The 11,572-nt window shown below is 39.6% G+C and overlaps 2 protein-coding genes across 3 annotated transcripts in view; one reads left to right on the forward strand and one right to left on the reverse strand.

Moving 5' to 3' along the window:
• Window positions 1-6,877, forward strand: part of zcchc24 (zinc finger, CCHC domain containing 24) — a 41,142-nt gene extending 34,265 nt beyond the window's left edge. The window contains exon 4 of the mRNA XM_085369811.1: window positions 306-6,877. Within this exon, the coding sequence (XP_085225937.1) occupies window positions 306-419 (114 nt within the window). The 3' untranslated portion in view covers window positions 420-6,877. The remainder of the gene's footprint in view (window positions 1-305) is intronic.
• A 1,096-nt stretch (window positions 6,878-7,973) lies between these two features.
• On the reverse strand, window positions 7,974-10,412 carry ppifa (peptidylprolyl isomerase Fa). 2 transcript variants are annotated; one of them, XM_085369194.1, is made up of 6 exons: window positions 10,216-10,412; window positions 10,070-10,100; window positions 9,911-9,999; window positions 9,748-9,844; window positions 8,546-8,621; window positions 7,974-8,419 (listed from the first exon to the last, which is right to left on the reverse strand). In XM_085369194.1, exons 1-6 carry the CDS (start codon window positions 10,357-10,359, stop codon window positions 8,284-8,286), a joined length of 573 nt encoding a protein of 190 aa, XP_085225320.1. In that variant the 5' UTR covers window positions 10,360-10,412; the 3' UTR covers window positions 7,974-8,283. The 2 variants fall into 2 exon arrangements, with proteins under 2 accessions (XP_085225320.1, XP_085225319.1); XM_085369193.1 differs by having other exon boundaries at window positions 9,748-9,999.
• Window positions 10,413-11,572: the final 1,160 nt, after the last annotated feature.

Here is an 11,572-nt window from a genome sequence, read left to right on the forward strand (position 1 = left end):
TTTCCATACAGTCCATCACGATTAAATGCATACTGCATCTTTTCCTTTAGCACCAGGTTGTTAAAATGTATTGCTAGCCAGCATGGCTGATGGTGCATTGCCATATCTCTGCATCTAATTTGGCAAATAACACATCAGGTCTGTGAAGAATATGAGAGTTGGAGTTGTTAGGCGTATAGCTGACCTGAATCTGTTGCTAAATAAACGGCTTGCAAAATTCAAGAGGTTTATGTGTGTTTCTTGCTCGGTTTGCCCTTTTCTGTGTTTAATATGACTCATTATTGGTCTTCTGTTTGTATCTCCAGCGACCTTTAGAGAAGCCAGATGGCCTGGATGTGTCTGACCAGAGTAAGGAGCACCCCCAACACCTGTGCGAGAAGTGTAAAGTCCTTGGCTACTACTGCCGCCGTGTGCAATAAATATTCATCATTATTCAGTAGCAGAGAGGAGCCGCTCCATCCCAAACCCTGTTTTTTTTATCCGCCATTGAGACATTATACATCCTCCCTTCCCGGTCCACATCCAGATTTCCCTCAACACGACATGGCACCCTTTCTTCTTCACGTCTTCCTCCCAGTGTCTCAGAAACATCTAATGTGGACATTAGGTCTAATCCTCCCAAATCTCCTGATGCCTTCCTTTATTACCACATCAATTAATTCTGCTCCCTCTTCTCAGCCACTTGTGGAGCATAGACTTTAGTCATTTTCCTCCTCTTTCAGTGACAGTACATCCAAGAATATGTTTGAGGGTCAGCCTCTATCTCTTGAAGTGCTCTTCAACACAGCAAAAAAAAAAAAAAAGAGGCCAAAATGATTGACTTTTTATGCCTTATGTATCAGAACCACATGATTAATTTACTCAATACTCAATGTTTAACAACAGAAAATTATTATATTGATGATTTAGCACCAGGGGTTATATTTCCTTGGCATCACTGACAGTATTTGTCTCAATAGATTACCTCACCTTGGGGTTTGTTGGCTTTGTGTTTACAGAGATCCGCTTTCCATTTCCCTGCCAAGTGAAGTGTGTGGAGATGTGACGAACGTTTAACTGGGGCCTCTCATGATGGCATAATGTATTCGAGGCCTTTGATGTCTTGCCTTATTAGGGTCAGCAGCACATCTTATTAACTGTGAATTAACTGAGGGATAATGTGCCATGCATCCCTAGCTTACATTTGGCCTATTTATTTTCTTGTTGTCTCGTGTGCAATTTGAATTTTAACTGGGACATATAGAGACATTTTTGTATGTTTGTATATCGCATTATTGTGTAACTGCTTCCACTTGTCTTTAGAAACTACTGTAGGTTCAGTTGTATAAAACGCTCCTTGGGCTAGATTTAGTGCATTGCTAATAGATAACGCTTCATTTATCCTATTCCTATTTTTGTTGTTGTTCTTGTCATTCTTGCCTCTCATTTATTTGTTAGCGTTGGAAAAAATAGACACTAGATAGGCAGAAGCAGCTGTGGGGAAAAATGGTTTAGTAATTGTTGGCAGTCACATATTTTCATTGTTTCAAAACTATTGATAAAATGCTTGCCACAGCTTGTTTAGCATTGATAAACATGATTTTGGACTCTAAACTGTTCACATAAATCCTGAATAGATTTTAACCACAAGATAGCATAATACAAAAGGAGCTGTTTGCTTGACAAAGATTCAGAGAGACTTTTTTATCCAAGTTTTAGTGCCAGTTGATGTCTGGCAGCCTCAGTGGAGTCGGTGAAGCAAGATGGAAAACTTTCCAAGGGCTTGTACACTGAAGAAACTATGTCCAACAGCTAATTGCAGCGTAGAGTGCCTAAAGAGAGGTGAAGCTTTGGAGAACTTTGCTTTTCAGGTTTGTCGAGAGACAGAAGAGCTGGTTTGTGATATGTTGATGGTGAGAATTCATGGCTGTATTGAAATTTATGGTGATTTAAGTTTACATCCATTTTTATGGGGCCTAATATCAGAAACCATATCTTTAAAGTGGAACTATTATGTATTTTTTTCCTCATTTCTTGTTATACATATCCAGGCATCCCCTAAAACAGAGAATTTTCCAGGTTAGCAAGCTAGTTTCCGCGTAAAGACGATATGCCATGTTCTGACTAAAGTATTTCTAAAACACAAGCACAACATTTGGCGTAAACAAAGATGCAAAACAACAAAGCAGTGACATTTGGAGTATCATAGAGTAGACATTTGGATTACTGAAGTTGGGCTAGCAGACAATGCTAAAAATATGCTACCTGGTGGCTAGCTTTAGAGCTAGCTATTAGCTTAAGCTAATATAAATACATTTGCTAACAAAAAATGTAAGAATTGAGTTAAATTGTTCATGCTGTTCAGCTGGGAGAGATAAAGCCATTACAGAGCAGAAAGAAGATGCTAAAAACGGATCAAATTTCAGCCAAAAGACATCTTAGATTAGCACAACCGCTACATTAATATGTGACAGTATGGTTTGGATTACTTGCTGTAAAAAAGTCCTGATCCTAAGTCTAAGGTCCACACTGAAATCTTGGTGTGATTCTTCAAATATTTGGTGTTCGGGGCAAAGTCTTAAAACACATTAAAAAGATGACAACCTCAACCAGTGCAGTAGGAGCTTGGACCAGGAAACAGGGCTGATCATAAAGGAGCTATAATGCCTTTTTTAAGATTGTAGGGCTCCCCTGAAAAATATTTATTTTAAACCTAAACATCCAAAAGTACTCCACTGTAGCCCAGAAATAAAAACACTCATCTGGAAATGAGCATAATAGAGCCACTTTAAAGAAAAAGGAATACCCACTGTGGTTCCATATATCACTATGCAGATGTGAAGCACTAAAGAGGAAACTATTTTAGTTATCATTTATGGAAATCTGCTTTTCGAGGATCCTTGGTATAGGAATTGTGAACTGTTTTATATGTACTGTATTTCTAGCCTTACAAAAACTGGCTGACAATATTTTATACTATAACATACTGTATGTGCCTTAAAACGATTGTGTCAAGGCTAAGAGGCCATTTGAAATTTCAAAGATTTGTGGCGAGAGACTCAGAGGTGGAGCAGTATTATGTGCATGTGGTTAACTGTGATGCAGAGTAAGTTTGTTGTAGGTTCAAGATGTGACACAGGACAGAAAAACGATAAAGCTCCGCTATTAGCGGTTGAACTGGCATAGTGGGTGTTCGATTCATGTTGCAGGCACAGGCTGAAACAGCATTTCCAGCTGGCAAAAACAATCTTACTGTGGTCTGTTGTCATGGAATATCAACAGAGATGTTATTTCTTAGTCGATCCTCACAACAGAATGAAGTTGACACAAACTGTGGACCTCACTCATTGTTATTTTTATCTGTTATCGTTATGTTTTTTCAAGGAAACCGTGGGTTTTGTGAAAAAACATGCATTGTTACTTGCTTTAGTGGAAATGGATGATATTGGTGCATTACACTGTTGGGAAATTTAACTAAATTCCATTTGTTGATTTAAAAGGGCACTCCAGTGATTTACTATTCCAGCTTCACCAGTTGGGAGGCCTGCAGAAGACACTAAATAACAGTGCATGCAGCAGTGGATGAAATATCTTTACTTTCAGTTTGGCTCAAGCTCCAGAAATGCATCAGCTATTATGCAACTCAGTAGCCTTTTAAAGTAAGCTCCATAGACTGTATATAAACAATGGATTTCAAAAGCAGCGTCAGTGTTAAGACATCTTAAATTTACATTCTTTGTAATGGCCAATAGAGGATCGACTTCTGTGGTTGTAAATGGACTTGAAGTCCAAAAGCACTTTTTACCACAAACCTCATTCACCCAATCAAAGCACTTTTACTGTTACTGTAGGCTCTGTATAATACTTACGTTCACACTCACACTCCGATGAATGCATCGGGAGCAACTTGAGCTTCAGTACCTTGCCAAAGGATTCTTCGGCATGCAAATTAGAGGAGCCAGGGATCCATTTGGTAGATGACCTGCTCTACCTCCTAAACCACAACCAGAGAAAATGTCCAGCTCATTTTGAGTATTGAGATTTATTTGTATTTCCCAGCTGGTTGCTGGCAGTTGCTGGGATATTATTGCTAAAGTCTGAATTGTGGAGATCTACAGATCAGTCAGTGACCCCCTGGCAACCACCTCTTGCTAAGAATCCTGTATTCCCCAGCTGATTAGCAAAAACCTCCTCCAAAAAAATGGAGGCTTACCTTCAAAGTTGCACGTTTTCAAACATGTTAGCTCTCCCTGGCAACCACTAGGACTCTCTGGCCCCTACTGGTCGCCAAGGGGTCCCCACATTTTTCTTTGGCCGTCGCTGAGGAAAAATGTGTATTTTGCAACTGGTTGGTAAAAAACTTGTTGATATACCTTTGGTCACTAGCAGATGGTCACAGTTACTCTTAGTTTGCATGGAATGAGCTGACTTGTCCACAAACACTGGCCAGCTAATCTCCGCAGGGAAGTGACACAAACTGGAAACAGAATGTTTTCCTTAAAAGTAGAAGTTGTGTCTTCTGCTTTTAGTTTGCAAGTGAATGTTCTCTGTTTCTAGTTTGCATCAGTGTTTGCAGAGAAGGAAGTCGCCGTCTTTCACGCAAACTACAACCAACTGCAGCAATCTGCTAGTGACCAACGCAATTGCGAGGTGGTTTCTGGTGCAGTGCCTTATTTGCAACCAGTTTTACTCAGCTACAGGAACCACTTGCCAACTAGGCAGGAAATATACATATTTCCCTCATATAACCATTGGTTGTATCGCGTCCAATATTGTGGAAAACTCTGAAATCACACGAGGAACCTCAAGAACCCCACAAAGTCATTCTTACTTCTCAATCACTGATTTCAAGTCTTATTTAATACAGTGTGATTTTTTTTTTTTTAAATATGGCCCATCTTTCAAATTCACTTGATGAACAAGTTGGCCAAAATACTCAACTCGTAGATCAGGATCAAAGTCCAAAAACCTTGACATGTCCAAGTCCATCTTCTATATACAGTCTATGCTAGACTCCCCAGCCTACTAAATGCTGACAATAAAACTCCTCACTTTTTAACACAGGCTTTTTGATTTTCTCTCACGTGACAATGAGCCTCCACAGCCCCAAAAGATATTACAGTAGCTAAAGGACAAATCTGTGGAGTGTCCCTTTGAAGGAGTAACTGAAAGCCCCTCGTTGCATTTATAGTAAAGACCCAATTTTTATGAAAGATTCACCACTGTTGGGAACAACCCATTTTTCTTCTTATTAATGTCTGTTTTTGTTCTGTGTAATGGCACTAAGCTAACAGGTCTCCCGTAACCTTATTTTCTACATCAGACCATGTGGCTGTAGTGAAAGGAATACATACCAATTATGCCTTATGAACTAACCTCATAAACAAATAATATTATTAGTTATTGTGAATCACGTTAATGTTGATAAATCCTGTCAGAGAGTTCGATTCCGCCCAGAGACATGTTATGAGGAGGTCATTTAAAATGGCAACTCAAGAGCCAATGGAAGCAGCTGATACATTTTAAAAGAAAAAGAAAGAAAGCGAAATCTCTGCTTTCAGATGTAGTGTCTTGAATTACATATACTTGACTTTTCTAGTACCTTTTCAGTTCAAAATTGTTATTTTCTATGAATGAGATGTGTATTTTGGAACTCTTAATAGATGTTGAAAATTTTAAAGCAATCTGCAAAAAATCAAGAGTTATTTCCCTGACAAAGATCGACTGTTTTATGTATATATTTGATGGCCATCGTTTTCAATGATAGTAGCTCTTTTGAAGTGTTGAAGCAATATCAAAGCTTTTTCTCTTTCCGGCGTGAAGAAGGGCCTATTGCTGAGAAATAATCAAAGCTGGGAGTTGTTGTTTTTTTTCTTCTTCTTTATGTTTTACAATAATCTGAAGGGTTATCCTGCAGAAATATTTATGGAAAGACTTTTTACAACACTTTTTGTATAGAATATGCAACAAAGTTACACTAAGAAGGAAATATTGATGTCTACATAGAATATTATTAAAAAGAAAAAAAAGCTGGTACATAATTAATAACCTTTCTCAATTATAAGCCATTGTATTTTTTTTTCTGTGTTTTTGATTTATTGATGTTATCAGAGTTGAATAACCCATTATTCAGTTGCTATGTGACTAATTATGAGCTGCCATATGCATCCATACAGCCACGTGTATTCATTTTGTAAACGATATTATGAAAATATAATGTGTTAACATGCAGAAAAGTATGTTTTTATTAATTAGTGACGGATACTCACCACTGTATAAACGCATTAAACTGTGAGATGTAGTTTGGTTAAAGCAGCGATAACAAGAAACTATTATAAAATGTTATATTGGTAGTGTAGCGAGTGTATACTTCTGTCAAGGAAGCGTGTGTGACAAAGAACTATTTTAGAGTTTGCATGTGCATGTGTTTTGAATGAAATATCCCCTTTTTTGTGCAATGTATACCTATTTAAATACCTTACAGTAGTTTGCTAAAGTAAATATTGTTTTTAACATTATCAGCAACGTCTGATTGTTATTAGTCCTCATTTACCGCAAATGTAGCCTCTGCAGATAATACATATTTACTGAATGTAACGTGTTAACACTTAAGTGGTCGAGTCAGAGAGTCTCGTTTGTATTCTTTACTGTCTGTATCACTTGAGATGTTTGTCATGCAGTATTGCAATAATGTAATATTTGATTTGGACAGAACGCAGGCGTGCGGTCGGGAAAGACAATGATTATGGGAAAAGCAAGGACAGTCGTGGCCTCGAGAGTCGACCACAGGTCTGTTTTTCATGTCCATGAAAACGGCATTCCAAAATGTGCCTTATTTGTTAGTTGGGAAAACATTTTAGTGCTGTTCAGAGTTTGATGAATAAAAGTCACATTGAATTAAAGCCACCCGGGTTGCGCAGTTTTCATTTGTTTTCGGGTCCTGTGCCGAATTTATGTTAACTGGGAGGTGTTCGTTCTCTTGTCTGATTTCAGCCAAAAGCAACACGTTGTTTTTGTGAGCGCTCCTCTCGTTAGTGTTTTTGCCATCGCTCTTGAGTGCGAGGCTTACGCAACACTGAGCGTATAGATTACGATAACGGGGCTTTTAATGGATTATTCATGGTGGTTGTGTAACGCAGAAGAGCGAGAGACTTGGAAAACATTTTTTTTCCCCACTTGCCATGAAAGTGCTGAGAGATAACAGACATGTAAACCGGCCAGGACGCACACCCCCTCCCCCATTTCCCAACACTTGTGGACAGGAAACCCCCCCCCCACAAAAAGATGCCCACTGACTCTGTGATAACGCAGACACTTAGAGAAGCAGCAGCATGCACCAGCTGTAAAGATGTCATTGTTTTGCATGTGTGGTAAAAAGAAATGGCACAGTCGTCTCCGGAGCCAAGTTTCCATACACATTATTGGACATGCATTCCAAATAACTAAAACTAAACCCGAGGGTGGGGACCCAAATTATATCAAGTTTGTTACAACATCTCCAGCTCAAACAGAGCGAGAGCCGAAAAATCTCTATGGCAACAATGTAATCTGAGAATTCAAACAAACGGAGGAAGGTCAGCACACATATGGTTTCATTTAGGGGCAAGAGCTGCCTTTTTCTTCTTCATTATTTACTTTTATAAAGTATTAGCTCGATAAGCAGCACCACCCAGTCTCTGGCTTTCAGACATGTCTCTCTCCCTCTTCAAGACGCCCTGCGTCTCAATAAAAAAGCAATTTCAGGTCCTGAAACGACTTCACCCTAAGAGGCTCTAGCTCACATGCCCATCGTGCATACATGTGATGCTTCAGCTGCAGTGTAGGTGGAATGTCACATGATGTCACATCCTGCTCTTGATGGACAGGAAGTCAGTCGCGCTGGAGCCCGTGTCTAAAAAAAGCACGCTGGATCGTTTCCGGGAAGCTTTAAAAGCAGCAAGATTTGTGGCACATCAGAGCAAATGTCTTGCAGTAAGACCAGAGCTGGTAAAGTCGAAAAATATCAGTCATTTATTTGGCAGTTATTGGAGAATGAGTCACCACACAATTGTTTTACATGCTTGCATACAATTTAGATCAGTTGAGTAAAGATTTTAGAGAGTAAAAAGGTCTGTCTGAGTGTTAGAAACCTCTGGCTTTGCTCAACCTCAAAACCAGAAGTTAAAAAGCACAGATTTGAGTAAAAGCTGATCACCTGCGACAGCCCCGCCTTCAGCGTGCACGAACACACGAGCCAGGACAGAGTAAATACTAGATTGCTGCACAATGACTCATCCAGCAGAAGTCTGTGAGTGCGCTCGGGCGTCATTTGATCTCCCCGCAGTCTGTGATGACAATTTTTTTGATCACACCGCCGTCGTGTAAACCAAAGGATTCCATCTTGGAGACCACATCCATCCCATCCTTCACCTGCCCGAACACCACGTGTTTACCATCAAGCCTGCCCAAAAAGAAAGACAAGAAAACGAAAAAGAAAAGATGAAAAAGTGGCTCCAGCAGCTTGTGATTGATGAGGCACAAACTGGAGTCTGAAATGACTGATTAAAAAGTTCTACGGGGTGTTTACCACTCGGTTTTCGTTGTGCAGATGAAGAACTGCGAGCCGTTGCTGTTCGGGCCTGAATTTGCCATTGAAAGCGTTCCTGCAGAAAACCATAGAAGAAGAAGAAGAAAAAGCAATCAATTGAACTAGATGATGTAAACAAGATCTTCATGTCCTTTTTACTCCTGATCCAAGGACATTTAGGCCTCATTACAGCAACGTCATGCAAGATTGTAAAAAAGAAAAGAAAAGAAAAGAAAAAAAAAGGGCCACTTCTCTTGTGATCTGACGCACGCTGTGATTACGCAAAGCACTAAATAATGTGCACATGGATGATGTTTATTCAACAAACAGAGTTATTTTGATTAGTGCATGTTGACTCACTAAACTAGGTCATTCACATGAGGATTGCAAAATGTATATGCCCAGCAGTTTGAACGCTGCATGAGATTCTGCACTGCCATCTAGTGGAGAAAAAGTGGGATTAAAATGCAGAAGAACAGCTGGCACATAACACCTGGAAGTTCAGTTTTGGTGCAATTTTCACTTCTCCTAATGAAGTTCTCTAATCAGTAAGACCTTCCCCCACCTATATTGTTTCTTTGCACACAGCTCCATACTTCACTGCTAAAGATACTTTTATCACTGTGTTGATGTCCTTCTCACCTTAATTTCATCAAAACAGTTTAGACTTTTGTAAGAACTCAAACTTTTTCACTTTCCTGAACACTGTCCAGCAGCACGTTAGTGTTTTTAGTCAAATTACTTCTGTAAACTCTAGAGATCTTTAGGAGGGAAAATCCCAGCAGATCAGCAGTTTCTGAAATACTCGGACCAGCCCATCTGGCACGAACAACCATGCCACATTCAATCACCTTTCTTCCCCATTCTGATGCCTGGTTTGAACTTCAGCAGGCTACAAGCCTAAAATGCTTTGAGTTGCTGACATGTGATTGGCTGATTAGTTGTTTCAAATAAATCCTTCACATTTCATTTTTGTGTCTGAGGCCACCATAGGCCTACAGTTTTGCAATACTCCTTCCAAAGTCAGTGCGGGGTTTGATAACAGTATAAAACCACTTGGTGTTTAAGTCTTAAAACAGTGGTGAAAGGGTTTGTATTCACTGATCACAGAGTTGAAGTGACTGACTGATGTTGCATCTTTTGAATATGTGAAAAGGGTTTTTATTGTTTTAGTGTAACCCCTCAAAGCTGTGGAGCTGTACCTGGACCAGTGTGCTTTAACTTGAAGTTTTCATCTTTAAACGTTTTCCCATAAATAGATTTCCCTCCTGTACCGTTGTGGTTGGTAAAATCTCCTCCCTGCAAGAGAAAAAACAACAGCAGAAAACATGCCAAATGACACTGCACCTTCACTGTAAACTGTACCTGACACATGAACTCGGGGATGACCCTGTGAAACACAGATCCCTTGTATCCAAAGCCATGCTCCCCGGTGCACAGAGCCCTGAAGTTTTCTGTGGATCGAAAGGATTTTTTAAATGAATGACGATGAGCCCATCGTGGAAAGAACGTGGCTTCACCTACCTGCAGTCTTTGGCACCACATCTGCATTCAGCTGCAAGATAAAACAAATCACATGCACTTATCTGCACAGGTCTGGCTACTGACAGATATGAACGCTACAGGTCAGATCAAGGTCTCTGGAGGCGACTGTGATAATCGCAAGCTACCTCAATGATTATTCTCCCCAGAGGATCGCTGTCAGCGTCGATGTCCAAAAATACTACCGGGTTCTCGACGGGGCCGGAAGAAAACAGGCGCGCTGCAGTGATGCCCAGCGAGCTGTACCTCATACGATTTTTTATTTGAAGCATAGCTGCTTAGCTCACACGGTGAGGCGGACCTGCAAACCATGGCCCTTTCTCAATTCTCAAGTACGCGAGTTCTCGCGTTCTCTGCACGGGAGTACGTACTTGCCGAGAATGCGAGTACGGACCCGCGATTTGTTTTTTGTTTTTTTAATACGCTTTATTGACAAAGCACAAAATACAGATACAAATTAACAAAACACAATGTCAGGGGGTTTCGTATAAAAAAACTAAATACATACAGTCTAAAATGGTAAATGGCCTGTATTTGTATAGCGCTTTACGCAAAAAGTTCCCGTAAAGCGCTATACAAAGTCTAGTAAAGAATCACATAATATTGAACAGGGAACATAGGTCTCCACAGCTTTTACATTTTGAGAATGTTGTTTGGTTTTAACATATTTTGTTTTGTTTAAGAAGCACTGAAAGGATGGTTTCGGTTTATGTATATGAAATTTAGCCAGTAATATCAGTAAATTAATCAAATAAAATACGTTTGCCCTGTGCATGGGGTACTTAAAGTATATTCGTGTATAAGCAGGACCAAAACGGACTCGAGATTTGTACAGCAACACCAGCGTACTTGATGATGTCACACGTCCGGAGTTTTTACTGCCTCTGTGATTAATATGTTATGAAGCTTAACTTTAATCTCAGCCAAATCGATGTACTCAGGAATAAATAAAACACTGAAGCAAACCAAACATTAAGATTGATAAGTTATCTAAGTGACTTATTATCATGTTTAACCTCTGTAGCGAAATCTCTCTATTAATAAAAATAGTGTACATGTACGCCTGAATAAAAACAAACAGGTGGGATGCTAGAACGCGTTTATTTTTATTTGAGCAGATACTCAAAAATTACAGCAGACAGCTGCTGGGGTTTGGAAGAGAACTGAACAAATACTTAAAATATAATCTGATCATTTTTGAAGCAGCCTTCAGAATCTCCACATATTAACATGCTGTTTTTGTTTCCGGTGAAAAACAAACTGATAATTTAATGTTGGATTTAATTCAGAGTCAGCTAATCACAGCCAAACCGATTTAATCGGGAACAAATAAAACACTGAAATAAACCAAACATTCAAATTTAATGAACACATGCGCCGACTGATGACGTATCACGAGTCAACGAGAACGCAAGTACGCACAAGTAATTCGAAACCGTGACGTCATTTCCGGGCTAAAACCGCAAAGGATTGTAGGTACAAGCG

The sequence above is a fragment of the Diplotaxodon limnothrissa genome, linkage group LG13 (genome assembly GCF_057381915.1).
Source record: "Diplotaxodon limnothrissa isolate DT_005_m linkage group LG13, D_limnothrissa_male_GT1.1, whole genome shotgun sequence".
Taxonomy (NCBI): Eukaryota; Metazoa; Chordata; class Actinopteri; order Cichliformes; family Cichlidae; genus Diplotaxodon; species Diplotaxodon limnothrissa.